Below are 20783 nucleotides of genomic sequence, written 5' to 3'. Positions count from 1 at the left end.
TATATTTTTATTATTTTCACATTTTAAATTAATTCATATTACTAATTTGCATTTTACTTAAAAACACCGAAAAATATTAATCTTGATTGATGGCATAGATCACCTCACATTGTGTATATGAGATACAAGGAATCAAAATACAAGGTGTGGCCTGAACCACACCACACCTTGCAGAGCGACTATGTAGGTGTGGTGTGGTTCAGGCCACCAAATTGTGACCACAGTACAGAACACCCATTCTGCTATGGTGTGGTATGGTTGAGACCACACTACAACTTGTGTGTAGTCTCAACCACACTACAAATTACCCCCCCTAGTTGCCTTGTCTCCATAAGTGGGAATAAACAATACCAGGTTACAAGCCAAATTCTTGAATCCTTCAAGAGTCTTACATTTCCATAGTGGATCTTCCTTCCCATTGGAAACATAATAAGGACTTTCTTGTTGGGCTTGATTTAGTCTTAGAGGAAAAAAAAAAAGATCCATCTTAAGAGGCGTTTCTTTCTTTTTAATATAAATTGTGATTCCTCAGTAGTTTCATTCAACAATAAACCCCCTCCTCTCTTTTGAAGAAAAAGAAAAAGAAAGATAACCTACAAAATACCAAATTTTGTAAGTCATTGTCTCCTGGAAAATTATAGGTTTTTTCAACCCAGACCTCAAACAAATAAACAAACAAAAAAGAAGACCAAAGCTAAAGAACAAATTTCACAAAAAGCAAAAAAACTCAGACCATATGATGGGCAATCCTTGTGAAAGTTAAAAATAGGGAGTAAACCTATTAAGACATACAACATGCAGACTTCTTTTCGTTGGCACGTTTCTCCTGGCCAGGGACAATTATCTTGGTTCCCTTGAGAAGTGTTGAATGTCCTGCTGTTTCTGCTTCATTTGCAACGAGTGTTTTTTTGCTTATGATTCGATAAATTTCTGTAAGGATTGTTAGGAAGGCATTCTCAACATTAGTTGCCTCCAAAGCCGATGTCTCCATAAAAAAGAGGTTTTCGCTTTGAGCAAATTCCTTGGCATCCTCGGTTGGGACCGTTCGAAGGGTACTTAGGTCAGACTTATTGCCAATAAGCATGATAACTATGTTCTTATCTGCATGGCCCCTCAACTCATCTAACCACCTTGTTACATGATCGAATGATTGGCGTTTGGTCATGTCATAGACTAGCATTGCTCCCACTGCTCCTCGATAGTATGCACTTGTCACTGCTCGATACCTAAGCCACCACACGAGATGTCCATAAAAACCAGAATTCATTTATTTGAATGTCAAAGTAATACTTGTAAAAGGTAACAGTATATAATATAAAATAACAAGTAAGAGGACATAAGCAATACAAGGTAAGAATTCTAGCATAAATAATTCTTTATCATAGATGGATTATAACAATTTAATATCCACTTCCAAAAATTCAGATTTGAAAGTTGAAATTCATTTATGTTTGACACCTTGGAAGCAAACACCAAATCACTGATATTCTCTCCCTTCAAAGAAAATAATTTTGACAAATAAAACACCTTCCTTTCTATAGTACATATGTTATTTCTTATTTATGCAAATTTCAACCAGTGGCTCGTGTGGAAGAGAGGCCAATATCCAGCCAATCCTCTCTAATCATATTGGTCAATAAGGAAGAATGCTTAACATTGAATTTGATTCAAACTCAAAAGTTGTTATGTTTCTACCTTCCTTCCACTTATTTTCGAATTTAAATGTATTCCAACCAAATTGGTCATTAAGAATGTTACATTCCCTCTTTGAGATTTGATCACAACTTTATATATTCAGAAGGTAAAAGGTTTTCTGTGACTATGTTTGATTAAAATTCTGATCCAAAGAATCATTGTTTGAATAATGAATTCCAAGCCAAAACTGATTTTTTTAAGATAATTTTTCTAGCTCATAAGAATCAATTCTTAGAATGAGTTTTGAGGTCAACAAAAGATTAAAAAAAAAAAGAAAAAAAAAGAAAAAAAACAAGAATTGGTTTCAACAATTTTCATAAATCCAAACTTAAAAAGGTTTCTTAGAATTTCAAAACTAACTCTATAAAAGCATATGCCATATGTAGATTAAATAGCACCTATTCTCTTACTAGATCAGATGGTTCCAAACACATAACTAAAATAACTATTCTACCATTGTGGGCGCTTAAATAATTTCTTATTATTTCCACCTAAGTCCTTTTTCAGTCTTCTCCTTACCTCTTCTAGCCCCTTAAACATGTAATAGATCACTTTTCCTATCAGGTGCTACGATGGTCTTCTATTAATGTGACCAAATCATCTTAATCTACTTCCGCTCATTTTATCACCTATTGGAGCAACTTATAGGTTCCTTCATATGACAAGAAGCGTGTGGAATAATCTTGCTAATTCATTTGATTATTAGGAGTAGATGGCCATCACCCTCAACAATGTTCAATCTCCATACATTCAAATATGGGTTTGATAATGCTAATTTTATTTTAGATCTTCCAATAGTCTCACATAGAGCAAATGCCTAATTGGAATTGATAGCAAATTACAAACCCCTTCCCTTGGTACGTGCATTGTCCACATTTTTTAATGCCAGAACCTATTGTCATTTAGTAAGACTATACCATCGGGTTGCATCTATTAAGTCCAGCTTGTTCTGAAAATGAGGATAGTGTTAGAAGGCTTAACATCTCTTCATCCATTCAACAAATCAAGTCCAAAAATGTTGGCTTGCATTGCACTTCAGTTCTTACACCATAGAGACATTTACAAAAACCTTTCTTCCTCACTTAGAGGTGCAACTTGGGCAGGCCTAATCCGAGCCTGACCCAACCCAACTGGAGCTTTTGTACAGGTTTGGCCCAAGTTTCCAACCTGAGTCCGACACACCCCAGCCCAAGCCTGAACAAATACATAAATACATACATATATGTATTATATAAAATATCTTTGTTTTAATTATATATACATGTGCATATATATAAAATATGTACTTGTACATTTGTAAATGAAACATGTTATATTTTCAATTAACTCTACTCTTAAATTAGGCTACAAAGATATATACAAAGATAAGCCCAACCAGGCCCAAATCGAGCCCGAACCCAGCCCAAGTTCTATTGGTTTAAGCTCAGTTTGGGCCTGGGAAGATAAAATTGGGATTGACCTCGAGTTAGGCCAAGCCAAATCTGAGGTTTGCATCTTTGGGATTGGACCCGGGTTGACCTTCAACCCAATCCAATCCACCTGAGTTGCACCCTTATCCTCACTTTAAGTCAGAATGTGATAAAATTAGTATGGTAGTTCAATATTTAATCCTTGACATAGGTTGTGTATGTTGATTGTATGTGACAAACAGTTATTTACCTGCACCATGAATTGCATACTCTTTATTTGCCAAGGTTAAATAAGTTCCAAAAGTTAGAAGGTTCAAAACTCTTCCATACAACACGTCAAAGGAACAAAAAGTAGTCAAAAGAGGAAAGTACCAAAAATATAAGCATTAGTTTCTCAAGATAATAACAAACAATGAGTAAAATATCCTTCTGTATACCACAGCTGGCTAGATCATTTGATATTGAATCGGAAAACCTTGTACCTGCAATTTCAACTGGGTTCATAAATCCCTGCTTAAATCCACCAACATACCCTGTTTTCCTTTAATTTACAAATAAGAAACCTATTTTCTCAATCTCCACATAAAAGCTAAGGTTGTTTATAGTTTATACCTATCCAACATTATCATCCTTAGACTCATTGAGGAGGAGACAATGCATCACTCTACCTAAACCACAATTGACAAGAACTACAATATCCAGGAAAAGAAAACAAAACCACTAAAATGCAAAAAAAGCTTCTTCCCAAGGATAACAAAATTTTATGGAAATGATTGAACGTTCATTGTGGGTTATGTTGAAGATGATGATGAGTTTTGGTGCCTGGGGTGTTGTTGAGAGGGATAGAAGTAATAAAAGCTCTCCAAATGGATGTTGAAGAAGGGTACTGGAAGAAAGGGGGAAAAGGAATAGAACACGAACTTTTCAGATTATCTTGGGGGTTGAACAATAGGGCAGATAGTAGGATCTGGTATATTCTCCTTGCTTCTTTCTTCTAGGCCCTAATCCAACCCTTTGTCAATTCAATGACGGTTTTTCTGGTTAATGAGGTCTGGAACAAGCCTATTCCTCCTAGGGTTAGTGGTTTCTGTTGGGAATTCTTCTTGGAGAGAATCAATACTTGTGATCATCTTCAAAGAAAGAGACAAAAATTGGTGTCTTTCTCCAAATTGGTGCATCCTTTGTAAGGCTAATGGTGAAACTTGCTACCACTTATTAATCTCATACTTTTTTGTTTTTTCTATCTGGGAATGGTTTTTCTCTTTGTTTGGTGCAAGTGGAACCCCATGCCAAATACACAAGGCTTGTTGGATTCTAAATTCATCAACTGGAGGAAGAGAAGGGGGAGAATTCTGTGGAGGTGTACAAGGGCAACATTTTAGACAAGGATTAGAGACACGACCATTGAAGCCATTACCATCAGAATGATCCATTGGGTTATGTCTTTGAGTATATTTGAAGATATTTCCACAAATGACTTGCTTAGGAAGTGGAAGGAGGTGGCTACTTATTCTCTTCCAAAAGTTGTTATCAGGCCGGTTTGGTTCCTACTTGCTTATTAAGTTGAACTTCGATGGTAGTAATGAAGGGAATCTGGGCCCCTCAAGTTTTGGAGGTGTTTTTCGAAACGAGGGGAGAATTATTACTCTCTTCTCGGGGCCAATAGATATGGGAGCCTCATTGAGGGCAAAAATCATGGTAGTGATGGAAGGAACTCAAAAAGCTAAGGAGCTAAACATCAGAAAATTGATCACTGAAGGGGATTCAAAGTTGTTGGTAGCAAGCTAGCCGCAAAAAAGACGGGATTTTTTTTTTTGATCAGCAACCCAAGAAAAAAAATTATTATTAATTATAAAAAGGAGTACAATAAAGAGTTGTGGGCAAAGATCAAGCCCAAAACCACTATCAATATTTAGAAAACAGCCCAAAACATGGACTGTCTCTGAATTCCACATTTAGCTAACCCATCTGCCACACTGTTTGTAGATCTTCTAATCCACTTGCATTATCATATCCTTAGAAACCTGCTTGAAACGTCTGAATTCATTCTTTTAACTGTCATATTACTCCTTACCCCATTTTCAGCCAGTCCACAACAATTTTGGAATCACCTTCAATAATCAATCTGCCGATCCCTAATTCATTAGCTTTCTCCACCCCATACACAGCTGCCAACAGTTCTGATCTCACCACATCTCCATGCTGAATAGGTCCTGAAAACATGGCTAGAATATTTCCATTTTCCTCCTTGATGACCCCACCAATACCCGAAGGTCCAGGATTTCCCATTCAGCTGCCATCAAAATTTAATTTCTTCCATCCAGCACATGGTGGTGACCAAACCTCAGTTATTTTTAGTCTTCTAGGTGATGAGTGAACAATTGATCCCCATGAGCTAAAAAATTCTTCAACTTTAAAAGAAGAGAGCTCAAGTGTTTACCACAAAATAGAGATCAAGTTGCAGTGGGTTAAAAGGAGTGAAAATGCTTTTGTTGATGCTTTGGTAAAACAAGGGATGGGAAGGAATCAACTTTTCTGGGTTGTGTTATGATTTATGTAATCTTTTGTCATCTTGGAGAGAGCTAAGAGAGTTAAAGGTATCTTTACCAACAATTGGAACAGCTGAAAGAATTCTTATAATGTCATATCCAGAGGTGGTGGCATTGAAGGGAAAGGAAGTAGGGCAATACTCCTTGTCAATTCTATTCTAGATGCAGGAAGATGGATGGTAGTAGGTGTTCTCAAGGATTTATGGGCCAAAATGATTGGATAAGGGTGGGTCTTTGAGAGGAACTGGATGGAGTTAAAAGAAATACAGACAACTATGGGTTATGAATGGGTGGCAAGAGGCATGAGAGGTTTTGCAGAATTTATGCATAGAAGGGATCTAGTGGATATTCCATTGTTGGGGGGCTAAATATACATGGGTAAATAACCAAGAGAAGACAACCTTATTGAAGTTGGACAAGTTTGTGGTATTTACTAGGAGTGTAAATGAGCTGAGCCGAGCCAAACTTTGGAATGTCTTGGATCGGCTAGAGTAAAATACTAGGTTCGAGCTCGATTGAAACTCTATTTTCCGTTTTGAGCTCAGTTTGATTAAATATTCAATGGGATTGCGTTCAGCTTCATTGATTAAATATTCAATGAATATTTTTTTATTAGACAACAATATTCCCTTAGCTCCAACAACAGTGATGTGAACCGACATTTGTTACTGAATAAACCTAGTTCATTATTGTTTCATGTGTATTATGGTATATTTTTGAGTCAATGTGTATTATGGTAGATTTCTGTATAGTGCCCCTTAAGCTAGACATTCATGAGACATATATTAGCTTAAAATGTTCTCAACTGATTAATAAACCTGGGGAGTTTATCATGCCAAGGCTGACACTCTTGTGCTACTGAAATGATGGAGCAGTCCGTCTCAATTGCTTAGGCTAGACCTAAGCTACAACTAGTGGGTGTTTGAGAAACACTGAACAAGATTATTTCCCATTAGACCCTAGACCCTGGAGACAAAGGGATAAAACTGGAAAGTTGCATTTGATCCCCTAACTTGATAATAATTCTATACTAGGAGTTGGACTGGTCTACTTTTGATGTGCCAACTAGTGAGATCCTTTTGAGGTCAAATACTTGGGTATATTAGAGTAGACTGGAAAGATACTTTGGTGAGTGATCATTGTCTAGGATCAGCCACTTTGTCAGACAAAAAGAATATCACAGTTACACTCTTTTTAATTGAAACCTAAAACTTCCGACAATTGATTTCAACTTGTTTTGAAATCATTTATTTTGCAAAATGTATTTATATTTATAAATATTGCAAATGGTTTTTGAAAGTCTATCCAACAATTTTAATCCCAGGATCCATTATGAGGAGAGGGTGTGCACTGCATTTGTCAGTTAGGGAAGAGGTCCTACCCTATTGGCATGTGTTATTATATTATTGATTGAGAGATTTTAATGCAAGTGTCTTCTTAGGCATTAAATATCGGATTAACTCATCCAAAATTAATAGTCTTCGGTTCATAGGGTGGCTGAGACCCAAGTTTAACATAAAGTTTAATGGGCCAATTATTGGACCCAATACACTTGGGCGAATTCACGTGTATAGACAAGCTGAATTCAGCCATGTGCAGGTTACATTTAAGTGTGGACCACTCTTATTAATTGGACTAAGATCTTAAGGGTCCGGCACCACATGGACATCCTTTCTCATTGATCCTAATCCCTAAGGTTTTCTCTCATATACTTGGACAACTTTCCGACCTGTTCTTGGTGAAGGTCAAGGCATCCATCGACCATCATTTAAGCTTATTTCAGAGGCAATTCATTGATGGTACATCAGGGACAAAGGAGCAAACTTGGAGGTGTGCCATCTCTATCTCTAGCTTTGTAGCAGGGAGACAGCAATTGGGTGTTCCGGTGTGAACTACTACTTGGAAGATCTACGCTTGTGGATTATCAAAGCATCAGGTATAGGAATTTAGATTCTCTTCTTTAGGTCTGAGAAACCTTGATGGAAATCTTGGAGGTCAATCCTACATTCTTAGGTGAATTTTGGGTCGAAATACATAAATCGATATGCTGGAATTGTTTTCAGCATGTCACAAATTCTTAAATTGAAATTTTCCCATCCAGTACCATCAAATGCCGACCTTTGTTCGTTTTTATATTTTATAAATATATGATATTTTTGTAATATATAGTATATTCTTATATTATAAATAAAATATAAAAATATAATTCTTTCATAATATATTATAAAATATATTTTTATATTCTATACTCAAGCCACCCTTGCGAGTTTTCAAACTTGAACAGAGACTATTTGAACTTGAGCCCGAACTATTCGATTAGATCTCAATTTGATTGCACTTTGCACCCCTAGTATTTACTGAATGTAAAGACAAATTTGGTCAGTTGTCCACAGAGGCTCTTCCTCATCTTCTATCAAACTATGCCTTGATTTGTCTTGATAGTGGGGGAATCCATCCCAAACTAACCCTCCTCTTTAGGGTTTGAGAATTCATGGTTGGAAGAGGAAGAATTTGTGGGATTATTGATGGTGTGGTGGTCCCATATGAAACTTAAGAGTCGGCTAACCACATACTAAAAAAGAAGTTAAAGGGTTTGAAGGAGAGAATTGAGAAGTGGAGCATGGAAGTTTTTAAAGGGGTAGGGATCAAAAGAAAATATCTTGAAATAATAAAGGAAGTGGATAAAGTTGAAAGAAGAGTCTCATTGTAGAAGAGGATAGGAGGAGAATACAAGCTAACCAAGACTTTGATAAGCTCACCTACCAGAGACAATGAAATGGAAACAAAGGTCCAAATGTTTTTAGCTTGGAGAAGGTCATAAAAACATCAAATTCTTCTACAAAATGGCAAATGCTAGAAGGAGAAAAGTGGTGGAAGATGAATCCAGAATACAGACTACATTATTGAATTCTATTCAAACTTATATAAAGAAGTCTGGAAGAGGAGGCCAAAATCATATGTTTGGAATTTAGTAGCATTTTTGAGAAGTAGGCAAGAGATCTGGAAATACGTTTTGAGGAGCAGGAGGTTTGAAAGCAATTAATGAGATGGAAGGGGATAAATCGCTCGGTTCAAATGGGTTTAGAATGAAGTTTTTTAAACAATGTTGGGAGTTTCTAAAGGACATAATGAAAGTGTTGCTTGAATTATAAAAATCAAAATGGAATTTCCATATTCCATAGTTGGCTCCATTCAGTTTAGCAAGAATGGTTTCAGTCTTATCATATGTCATCTCAAAGAAAAACAACTCTGAAACCTGATCTTGTAGAGGAATAAAATCTGATTTAACAGAAAACAATATATAGCATGTTCTCCTGGGATTTGTAGGCTATTGAAGTTTTCAGAAAGTTCTCCAATTATTTGATGTAAAGAATGGAACGAGAGGAGAGAAAATTTCACGCCGGCGGGGAAGTGGAGGTTGGAGTTGGTTATTGAATCTAAGCATTTCTTATTTGAGCAGGGATGGACAAGAGGTAAGGCATATCTGAAAATCAGAGAAGGTAGTAGGGCAACGATATTCATACCAGAGGAAGCATGTCTTTGGTTTAAAGGCTTTGTTGATGGGACAGTAAACACTACCAGGGAAGAAGGTTGGAAAAACTCAGTGGCCTGTTGTGGGAAGAGCTATGAAATGGTACTGAGAAGGAATGGGAGAGGATGGTTTATCAATGGTAACAGAACACTTTGGCAATAACAAAAAACAAATGATTTGCATACCGGAAGGACAGAGGGGACAAGGCTGAGCTTCCTTCGCCAATAATCTACAGGCGTTTCTTTTGGAAATTGAGAGGAAGGTTGCAGAAGAAGCTGATAACAGTCCGAGTGAAAGAGTTCCAATGAAACGTTGTACTCTGGAAATCAGCAAGCAGCAAAGGCCATTTCGTCAAGAAATCATGGTAGCAAGCTCAACAGGACAACGGAAGGTTGCACTTGAAGAAGGGAGAGGCAAGTGGGAACATAGAATGGTACTAACGGCAGATAGGACTGTAAGGGATTGGACGAAAGTCTTAGATGCAGTTGCGGAAAAAATGGGCCTAGAAGGCGATACTGTATTATTGCCGTTTGCCGGGAAGAAAGCCATCCATGATACTGGCGACGAGAAACTGAGTTTCAATACAGTCCAAATAGATGGACTGATACAAATCCAAAACTGGGTTCCAATCTGCAATAAGGTAGAGTCAAAAGATGGCAGCCTCCCGATCAAAATTAGGGCTTCCCTTTAATCTCTGGAACAAATCGACCTTCGAAAAAATCGTCAGGGCCCTAGGTGGTGTTTTGCTGGAGCTAAATCTGAGAAGCTTGCATGCTGTGGAGATCAAAATTGCAGGGATTAAGCCGGAGAACCTGCCTCGTTCATTTGACATTCTCTCAGATGGCGCCTGGTGCAGGGTCTGGCTGGCATCAGAAGCTGAGGCGTCTCTCTGGGGAAGATGAACAGAGGTAGGATAAGATGGTGAGGTCACAGGGTGGAGCACACGTGGCTACCAAGGAGTGGTGAAGAAACCTGCTGCGCGTGAAGGAGTAAAAGAAGAGAATGAACAGTCGTAGGATGTCACCATTTCTCGAAGCTTACTATTTAAAGCCATTAACTCAATTTTCTTTGAATTAAAGAAAAGATCTTTAAGTGGCCCCTCCTATGCTGACGTGTTCAGAAAGGGACAGGGCTCAGCGGTTTTTAACAAAGTTGCTTGGTCTGAACTGGCTGGACGAGTGGCCGAGTGGGTGAGTCTACAGTTCAACCAAAGGCGACCATTAGTGAGCCATGTGACGACTTAAGGTGTCACGTGGGGCGGAAGAGGCCAAGAGAGTTAGTAGATGAAAATTTTCGTCTATCTTCTTCTAGGTTCGGTTCGGCCGAACTGAATGAATCTCGGAAAATACAGACACAAAGAGGAAAGCGTCCTATGAGCTGGATCCATCGACCGGATGTTCAAGAGCAGGCGTTCAGTGTAGATGATCGCCCAAATCCGCGCTACATCAGAGACAAAGAAGAAGAAAGAGAGGAGGAAGACCAAGGGTGGATAAGCTGCAGCTCCGAGAGTGATTTAGAGGGCAGTTCAGAAGAGATTGCAAGCATTGATAGCTCGGAAGAGGAAGGACTCCACTAAGGCCTAAACAGAGAAACATTAAACTTGGAGCATCTATTTACCGGAAAAACGGTGGGATTACACAAGGAAAACTTAAAGTTTACGGTGAACACAAACAGGGTAGTCCAAAGCCCAAAAATGGGACAAACCTTCACCAAGCTTTAGCGCTAGGCAAGTAGCTGAGAAGGAGATAGCTCAAATTAACACAGAAATGAACAAAGGTACATCATAGAGAGGTGAACAATCGGGTAAAGGAAAAGGTCTTTGTGTAGACCATTTGACGGGGAAGAGTTCCCACCAAACCGAAGAGGCAGGATGCTCCAACTATTCTTTACAGGGTTAGAAAACCAACCACCCTTACTTGCCTCTTTCTCACAACCATCAGTCGATTTCAGGTAACTCTGTCAACACTGTCAATTCAGTTTTTACTACTGATGTGTGTTTTGTGTCCCTTGTTCCAGATTCCCTTCCCAACCAAGAGTCAGAGACCCATGGACAGAAAGTCACAGAGAGAATACAAGGGGAGAAGGAAGGGGAAAAGTAGTGGGAATAACATGCAGGGATAAAAGGATCTGGGGAATCATTGAGAGAATAATGGGTGAAGTGGAGAGGAATTGCAAAGGGAGGGTAAAATGGAGCAGAAAGGGTTCTTGGTGGAGAGAATGAAATAAGAAATGAGGAGAGGATTAGGAGTGAAGATCTTGGAAAAATAGAAAAAGAGGAGACTTGCAGGGAAGATTCAATAGCAGAATTTGTGGGAAGTCTGGGGTGTAAACTAAAGAACCCGAATGATCTAAAATACTTTGAGTGAAGCTGAGAGATTAAAAAGAGACATTTAGGGGGATAGAAGGAAAGGGCTTAAATAGATTTTGGTGGTGCTAGGGTTGCACCTACAAAATTGAAATGAGAATCCTAAGCTGGAATGTGAGGGGATTGGGTAGTGTTAGGAAGAGAGCAACAATTAAAGACATGATTAAGAAGTTTAATCCAGATATGGTATTAATTCAAGAATCCAAAAGAATGGATTTCGATTGCAGATGGGCAAGAAGTGTATGGAGATGTAAGGGGATTAAGTAGGTGGCTGCTCCTTCGTGGGGGTCCTCAGGTGGGATTGTAACTATATGAAAAGAAGATGTGTTAATAGGAGTGGAGGAGCTAATAGGTGATTATTTTGTTTCTCTAAAATTCAGGCAGATGGAAGATGGTTTTGAATGGGTACTAACAAATGTTTATGTTCCCAATGACTATAGGCAGAAAAAGAAATTATGGGAAGAACATATTAGGGGCCTTTGGGAAGGACCATGGTGTGTGGGAGGGGATTTTAATGTAGTGAGATTCAAAGAGGAAACCAACCCTAGACAAAGAGTGACAACAAGTATGAGGAAATTCAATCAATTCGTGGACACTTTTGATCTTAAAGAATTTCCACTTCTAAATAATACATTCACCTGGTCCAACCTCTAATAAAGTCCAATTTGCTCTAAGCTGGACAAGTTTCTATTTTCTACAAATTAGGAGGAACATTGGGTTGATTTAACATCTAGAGCACTTCCTAGACTTACCTCAGACCACTGGCCTACAGTGATGTGTAAGGAGGAAATGAGAGGTAACGGTCCCGCCCCTTTCAGGTTTGAAAACATGTGGTTGATTCATCTGGGATTCATTGAGAAAATCAGGGAGTGGTGGGAGCATTGTAATCCACAAGTACAGCGGGAAGGAATGAGGTTCCACAAAAAGCTTCAATTCTTAAAATCCCAAATAAAGGAGTAGAACATGAGGGAGTTTGGGAGAGTGGAGGAAAGGAAATAGACCTTGTTGGAGCAGATAGAGGAACTGGATATGAAGGAAGAAAGGGGATGTTTTGGAAAAAGGGATAGGGAAAGGAGATGAGTTTGAGGAGGCAAATGGAGGATTTATTGCTTAAGGAGGAAATAAGCTGGAGACAGAAATATAGGTGTAAATGGTTAAAGAATGGGATAGAAACACTAGATTTTTCCATTCAGTGGCAAATGGTAGGAGAAAGAAGAACTTCATCTCAAAGTTGGAAGTTGAAGGAGCAATAATATTCCACCCGGTGAAATAAATGAGGCATTGGTAAGTCATTTGAAATCTATTTTTAGAAGACCTTTAAATGAAAGGATTTGATTGGAAGGATTTGAATGGTTGACTCTTAGTATAGAAAACAAAAAGTGATTAGAAAAGAGATTTGAGCTGGAGGAATTAAAGGAAGCAGTGTTTTCAATGGATAGAACAAAAGCTCCAGGTCCAGACGGTTTCACAATGGCTTTTTATCAGGATTGTTGGGATATTGTGGAGAAGGATCTCGGGTTAGTGTTTGAGGAGTTCCACAAAAGGGAAATAATTAACCTGGGTTTGAACTCCACTTTCATTGCTCTAGTACCAAAGAAGAAAGAGGCATCACAAGCAAGGGACTTTAGACGATTAGACCTATTAGTGCGATGAACAATTTGTATAAAATAATTGCAAAAGTGTTGTCTCTAAGGGTGACGAAGGTTCTTCCTGCCATTATTGCACCTAACCAAGGTGCTTTTGTGAAGGGAAGACAGATTATTGATCAAATCTTGATTGCAAATGAGAGCCTGAAGAGCTTTAAAAAATCCAAGAAGAAGGGAGTGGTTTGCAAACTAGACTTGGAGAAGGCTTATGACATGGTTGATTGGTCGTTCCTACTAGAGGTGTTGAAAAGTTTTGGTTTTGGAGATAGTTGGTGTAAATGGATCTGGGGTTGTGTTAGGAGTTGCCACTACTCTATCTTGGTGAATGGAATTGTGGTGGACTTCTTTCCTGCCTCGAGAGGAATGAGACAAAGAGACCCGTTGCCCCCCTTCCTTTTCACTTTGATTGCAAATGTCCTTGGGAGACTGATTCATAGAGTGGACTCGAGGAATTTAATAAAAGGTTGGAGAGTAGGAAGGGAAGAGGTACCACTTACACATCTACAGTTTGCAGATGACACAATCTTGTTTTGTGAAGGTGGGGATATAAATTGGATCTGGAATTTAAAATTGGCAATACAACTCTTTGACCAGATGTCTAATCTCAAGGTGAACTTGGATAAGAGCAGCTTGGTGGGTGTGAATTTGAAGGAGAGGGAGCTAAGTGAATATGCAGATGTGCTAGGTTGTGCAACCTCGGAGTGGCCTATGCTTTACTTAGGCCTCCCCTTGGGGGATAATCCTAAGAAGGAAAGCTTTTGGAACCCGGTGTTGGAGAAATTTGAAAAAATGCTTGCTTCTTGCAGGAAAAATTATCTTCCCTTGGGGGGGAAAGTCACTTTGATTAGGGTTACCCTAGCTAACCTACTTGTTTACTTCATGTCAATGTTTAAGATCCCCACAAAGGTTTCTAACATTTTGGAAAAATTAATGAGGGATTTCTTGTAGGAGCCAGGAGGGGAAAAGAGGGATCATAGGGTGAGGTGAGAAGTGGTAAATAGATGTAAAAAGCTAGGAGGTCTAGGGATTGGAAATATTAGGAAAAGGAATATGTCATTGTTGGGGAAATGGTTATGGAGGTTTCCATTGGAAAGAGATAACTTGTGGACAAAGATTGTGGCTAGCATACATGGGATGGAAGACAACGGTTGGGAACTGGGAATTTTGGCAAGGGCTACAGTTGCCTCTCCTTGGAAAGCCATTCATGATTTGCTTCCAGTCTTCTCCCCTTGGATCAGGTATGGTCTTAACTCCGGTAATAGAATAAAATTTTGGGGGCTCTCCTTTGATACACCAATTTCCCTCCTTGTATGCTCTATCAAATTTGAAAAATGAACCCATTTCATCCTTCTTAAGCCCTTCAGACTCTCCTGATTTTGGGTGGAACCTAAGACTGAGAAGGGCAATTAGGGATACAGACTTGGGATACATAATGTTTCTGTTAGCCATCCTCGAAAATGTTTTCTTGGACCCTAACAAGGAGGACACCATATTTTGGACCCTTCCTCCTCAGGTATTTTCTCTTGTGTTTTGTTTTTTAAGACATTAACTCAGCCTTCTGATCCTATTGGGTTGTCCTTCCCGGTTAAAGAAATTTGGAGCAAGCTCATTCCTCCTTAGGTTGGTAGTTTTTGTTGGGAGACTTTCTTGGAAAGAATAAACAAATTGACCTACTTCAGAAAAAAGAGACCCAATTCTTGTTTACTTCCTAATAGGTGTACTCTTTGTAAAATTGATGAGGATACTGGTTACAACCTTATGGTTAATTCTCAGTCGCTAAAACAGTATGGGAGTGGGTTTTTTCCCTCTTTGGGTGTTTTTGGACTCCCCCTAGGTGTGTCCAAAGCTTGTTCTCTTCTTCCTTTTTCAGATGACCGAAGAAGAGAGGGAAGATCATGTGGAGAAGCATTAGGGCAGCGGTGTGTTGGTCCCTATGGGAAGAAAGAAACTCACGAATATTTTCAGACAAGGAAAGAACCCTGAAAGACTTGTTAGATCTAATACTTGTAAGGGTAGCCCACTGGCTGAAAACTATGGAGCTGTTCTCTGGGTGTTCTGTGGCTGATTTGGTAAGAAATTGGAAAGAGATAGCTTCCTCTGCCCTATGTAAGAGGACTCGTAGTCCTTATTGGTCCCCTCCTCCCTCTAGGTTCATAAAACTAAATTTTGATGGTAGTTGTTTAAGGAATCCTGGACCTTTTGGGATTGGGGGAGTGTTCAGAAATGAGAATGGGGTTATCACTGCCATGTTCTCAGGCCCAATTGGAGAAGGAGATTCTCTTAGGACTGAGATTTCTGCAGCCTTGAAAGGTATCCAAAGAGCAAGAGATTTGAACATGAGGTGGTGATTAGGTGGCTAAAGGAACAAAACAGAGGGTTATGGAGTTATAACAATGAGAAGAAAAAATTCAAATGGCTTAGGGGTATGGTGGTGCATTACAGCTGGGTGAAGAGGACTGCTAACTCATTTGCTGATGGGTTAGCCAAGCAAGGGGTGAATAGGGAATCTATATTTTGGGCTAACTTTTGACATTCTTCCAATGTATTTTGTTGGTGGGGAGTTAAGACATTTTACCTCCCCCCTTTGTACCTAAAGTTTCACATAGTTTCAGATCATTAATAAAGTTTCTTGTTACTGATAAAAAAAAAAAAAAGTGTTGCTTGAATTCCACTCTTTAGCTGCACTGAAAAGGAGTTCAAACTCTGTTTTTATCACCCTAATTGCTAAAATGAGATGGGCAGAAGATATTTGTAGAAATTTTATAGGTGGATATCTGCTTTTCTTGTATTATAGGACTTTGGATCACCACTATAACATGTATCTTATGTATATTATCATTTCTTGTATGACTTTATTCTTTTCTTGTAAGAGAGGGACATAATGGTCCTCTTTCAACTTTGTACATCACACATATATAAGATGCTCTTCTTGGGCATGTGGATCATTGAACATATCCTATTCAACTCTCTTTCTCACTTGTAAGAACTAGGTTAACATGGTATGAAAGCAGGATTAGTGTGTGAATTAGTTTAGAGAACTAAATAGGTTATTGTTCATGGCTACTGTTTATAAAATTCTGTGGTGCTTGAACCTGTGTTTTGACCTAGCTGTCCTCCCTTTGATTGAGATCTGTTTCCTAGCTTTGGTGAATGCAGTGTCCTATGGTAGTTTCAAAAGATCAAGGGGGTTGGGATAAGAGACCCACTGTCACCATTATTATTTATGTGTGACGGAGGCTTTGTGTAGAATGATTTTAAGGTCAGTTTCTAGTGGTTATCTGGAAAGATTTCCAATAGGGGAGGATAGAGCGAACATCTCTTTACTACAATATGCAGATGCCTTCCTACTTTTCTACAAGGCAAACCAGGAACAAGTTTAGAATTTCCTAGCAACTTTGAGATGGTTTGAAGTGGAGTCAGGTTTTCATTTCAGTATACACAAAAGTGAGTTGGTAGCAATGGGGGAAGTCCAAGAACTTCATCAATGCAATGGTATATGAGACATAAAGTAAGAAAATTTCCAATTGAGTACCTGGGGATAAGGGTGTCAATGGACCAGTTTTGGATTGGACCCCGTCCAGTCCAAAATCAGTTTGGACAGATTGGATGGACCACTAAGACATATTGGATTGGACCAATCCAGTCCAACATATTTATTTGATTGGATTGGACCTGGTCTGTCCGCAACAAATTTATATTGGATAGGGTTGGATTAAGTAATATCTGGTCCATTGATTTAAGATAAGAATATATGTGTCAATGGACCAGGTTTGGGTTGAAACCAATCTAAATCAAAATGAATTTGAACAGATTGGACGGTCCAGACGTTGAATTCGACCGGTCCAAATTGGTCCAAAACATTCATTGGATTGGATTGCACCTGGTCCATTTATAATGGACTCACATTGGACTGGATCAAATTGGACCAAATCCAGTCCAATTGACACCCCTGCCTGGGGATTCCATTGGGTGTCAAATGTAACGTGAAGTCCATTTGGGAGCCAATTATGGGGAGGGTGGAAAGGAAGTTGGCATCTTGGAGGGAAAAATATCTATCCAAAGTAGGATAATTAATTATGGTGAATAAATGTTTTGGCCTCTTTACCTATACATTTGCAATCCATGAATCCCATCTCAACCAAGATGGCAGCAGAAGCTGAGAAAAGTATGAGATATTTTTTATGGCACAGTTGGAAAGAAGAGACGATTCACTCATGAATTGGGGTCTGGTGTGTAAACATAAAAGAAGTGGGGGATTGGGAACTAGAATGCTGAAGGAGTTGAGCATTGTCCTATTAAAAAAGTGGTATTGGAGATTTCGGGAGCAGAGTGGAGGGCTGTGGAGGAAAGTTACTAAAGCTAAATACAACTCTAGAAATATGGCCTGAGAACTGGGGGAAGCCAGTCATTCATATGGTTGTTTGGTTTGGAAAGGCATAGAAAATAGCCATAATTATTTTCTTATACAAATCAAATTTGATGTGGGAAATGGAACTACAGTGAAGTTTTGGAGAGATATTTGGTGCAGAGACCGTCCTTTGAGGGAAGTGTTCCCATCCTTGTTTGAGATAGCTATGGCCAAGGAAGCTAAGGTGGCTGATTATTTGCAAGCTACTAATGATGGGTGTGTATGGAATCCTCAATTTAGAAGGCCTTTTAATGATTAGGAAGCGGAATCAGTGCTGGGCCTGTTACAAAATGTATACATCATGCAATTGAACCCTAACAGAGAGGATAGAGCATAGAAGGGTGTGATCTGGGGGGAAATCTGGACAGTTTTCAGTTAAATCTTTTTATAATAGGTTGATGATGCAAGAAAATGTGGGGTTCCCAACTAATACAGTATGGTGTAAGAATATACCTTCAAAGGTAGCCTTTTCTTTTTTGGATGGGCCGCTTAAATAAAATTCTTCTTAGAGACAATTTGTTGAAGAGAGGAGTGCTGACAGGCTCATCAGAGTGTGCTGTGTGTACCAATTGGGAGGACTTGGTGGACCATTTATCGATTCATTAAAGATTCACTTGTGAAATTTGGACAAAAGTATATTGATAAAAAGAAAAAGAAAAAATCGGACAAAAGTCTTTAAGCTTTTTGCTGTTAGAGGTTGCTGTTCTGCATCTATGGATATATTCTTGAAGCACTGGAATTTGCAAGGATTAAATAAGAATGGAAAAGGTAATTTGGCAAATGATTCCTGGATTTGTTTTTTGGGTAGTGTGGAAAGAAAAAAATGTTGAGGATGTTTAGCAGAAAATATGGGGCAGAATGCTTTCTTCATATTTGTATACAGATGTTTTAATAGTAGAGATCATAGCTACTTTTTTGTTTATGAGAATCTTTTTATAAACATTGGGATTTGGTGGTATAGGCATTCTTTTGTATGTACCTATGTAAATTCCCTGTACTTGACGTGCACAAGTAAGTCCAGATAGAAAAAACGTACTCAAACCCTGTTTAGCCATATGCATTCCGAATTCATAATCAAGTAATCCAAAATAAAACAATAGCGACACCCACATTCTAATGCTACTAATATGGGAAGCAAGATAACGAATACTCTTAATGCCCCAACTGTAACCAAGCTTAAGTTATTGCCCTTAAGGTGCTATAACCTATTCTAGCAAAACATTATGAATTAACCTATTCTAGCAAAACATTATGAATTAACCTATTCTAGCAGGTGGCGAAATGGGAAAAACTCCAGAATTAACAGCAAAAGGTTCGAAAGTATTTCATTGTCTCAACTAATTTTACCTTCCAAAGATGATACGTTTAGAAGAATAAAGGAGTACCTTTCCTGGCCAGCCGTATCCCATATCTGTGCCTTGACGGTCTTGTGATCAATAACTAGCGTTCTTGTCTGGAATTCAACACCAATTGTTGCTTTTGAATCTAAACTGAATTCATTCCGAGCGTACCGCGCCAGAAGCTGAGATTTTCCCACCGCAGAATCTCCAATCAAGACGACCTTGAAGACATAATCAATCTTCTGATTGAATTCTCCATACAAATTCGACATCCTAAATCGAATCAAATTCCCTCCTCAACCTCCCAATTCGAAATCAAACAAGAACAGAGACCACAAATCAATCACGCTAAAGAAGGATCGGGCGGGAAAACAGAAAATGATCTGAAGCTCCGATCGTTTAGGAGAGACGAAAAGAGATGTATTCCAGAGACGTTAAGACCACTCATGAGGTTTCTCTTAGGGAAATCTGAATCGAAACGCAGACAAGAGTGACGATCGAGGAAAGACGAAGGCGAGAGAGGGGGGGAGGGGGGAGGGGGGAGGGGAGAGATGCTTAGGGTTAGGGTTTGGAGACAGAAATGGAGAAGACGCGTAATGTAGCTTTGGCATGGTGGCGTTGTTGGAAGAGCGGTCTTTAGAGAGACGCTGAAAGTGAGAACCGCGTCAGCGACGACCAACGGCTTGTGGCGTGTGGACCTTTCAACGGTTTTCTCACTCAAACTTTTGTTTCTGTAGGTGTAAACTGAAACTCTATGCTGTGTCGAGTTGCACAGGAATTTCAACACAAGAACCAATCGGAACCGTTAATCTCGAATAGAAACACAAGAGGACTGTAATCACGTGGTTGTTGTAATGATCAGAAGCTTGATGTGCCAAAATGGGCTAATGCGTATGCCACAGCATATCATTTGGATTCCTTTCTTCTAAGTTAATACAACCCTTTTGATCTATAGACAGCACCAGATTAACTAGAAGTTGGAGATGGGAACCAACAACCAACTACCATTTGGCAGTTATTCTTCCCTTCTCTACTTCAACGGTGATGTCTGATGAAAGTTGGTGCAACGCGGGTGGGTCACTGGGTTGGGTGGAATCGAGGTTTCAACCATGTCCAACCCTAAAGGTAGCTCGGGCTGGACCAACCCAGGTACTACCTCGAGCTAGGCTTGGGCCAGATTTAACCGGGCGGATTGATGGGTTTTAAAAAACTTGTGAATATATTTTTGTATAATCATCTTTTATTGGGTTTTATGACTCATTTAGGAATAAAATTAATCGGAAACAAAGTTTAAGTATCGATACGATATGCTCTAATACACCCGATATTGACGTATTGTATCATATTTTTGGGGGAATTCATCATTTTATTAAATAATATATGCATATGTGTGTTTAAAACTTAATGTTAAAACACTAAAAAATAAAAAGGAGTATGGTTTAAAGTACCTATACACCTACACAAAGACTTTAAATCATGATCAAGAATATGACTAATTTTTTCTTTTTTAAATTCAAATTAACTGAACGCAATGACTGATCAGCTGGCTGTGGAACCACTGATAATATTTCATGTCAGTAATAAACTCATGGCCCATCTGAGAGGTGAGAGTCCCATATACGAAAAAATTATCATTGGTTCCACAGCATGCTCAACAGCCTAGACTGCAGGAGCATTAGGTCAGGTCGGACTTGGATTGGACCAACTAAAATTGAGCAATCAGAGACTTCAAAGTCACTTTCAGACCATTCAGATTGTCTGATCGTTGATCAAGTCACTGAGGGACCCATGCCCAAAAGTAGTTGGTGGGCCGAATTGATCTGCACCTTTGGGATGGGA

At 39.0% G+C, this 20783-nt stretch overlaps 1 protein-coding gene across 1 annotated transcript; it reads right to left on the bottom strand.

Annotated features, from left to right (window-relative positions):
* Window positions 1-481: 481 nt before the first annotated feature.
* Window positions 482-19638, bottom strand: RABA4D (RAB GTPase homolog A4D). Its single transcript, XM_088972675.1, has 2 exons — window positions 18990-19638; window positions 482-1226 (listed from the first exon to the last, which is right to left on the bottom strand). The coding sequence occupies exons 1-2, from the start codon at window positions 19214-19216 to the stop codon at window positions 782-784; spliced, it is 672 nt and encodes a 223-aa protein (XP_088828801.1). The 5' UTR covers window positions 19217-19638; the 3' UTR covers window positions 482-781.
* Between the last annotated feature and the right edge of the window lie 1145 nt (window positions 19639-20783).

This window comes from Nelumbo lutea, chromosome 2, assembly GCF_056320005.1.
Source record: "Nelumbo lutea isolate HS-2025 chromosome 2, American lotus-T2T, whole genome shotgun sequence".
NCBI classification, from domain to species: Eukaryota; Viridiplantae; Streptophyta; class Magnoliopsida; order Proteales; family Nelumbonaceae; genus Nelumbo; species Nelumbo lutea.
The sequence above is the reverse complement of the archived record's forward strand: the minus strand, read 5'-3'. Positions and strand labels throughout refer to the sequence as shown.

Excerpts from the sequence above, each read along its gene's own strand:
- RABA4D (XM_088972675.1), bottom strand. The coding sequence starts at position 19,216 with ATGTCGAATTTGTATGGAGAATTCAATCAGAAGATTGATTATGTCTTC. Across the intron at positions 1,227-18,989 it reads GATACGGCTGGCCAGGAAAG|GTATCGAGCAGTGACAAGTG; the intron begins GTACTCCTTTAT and ends GTGGTGGCTTAG.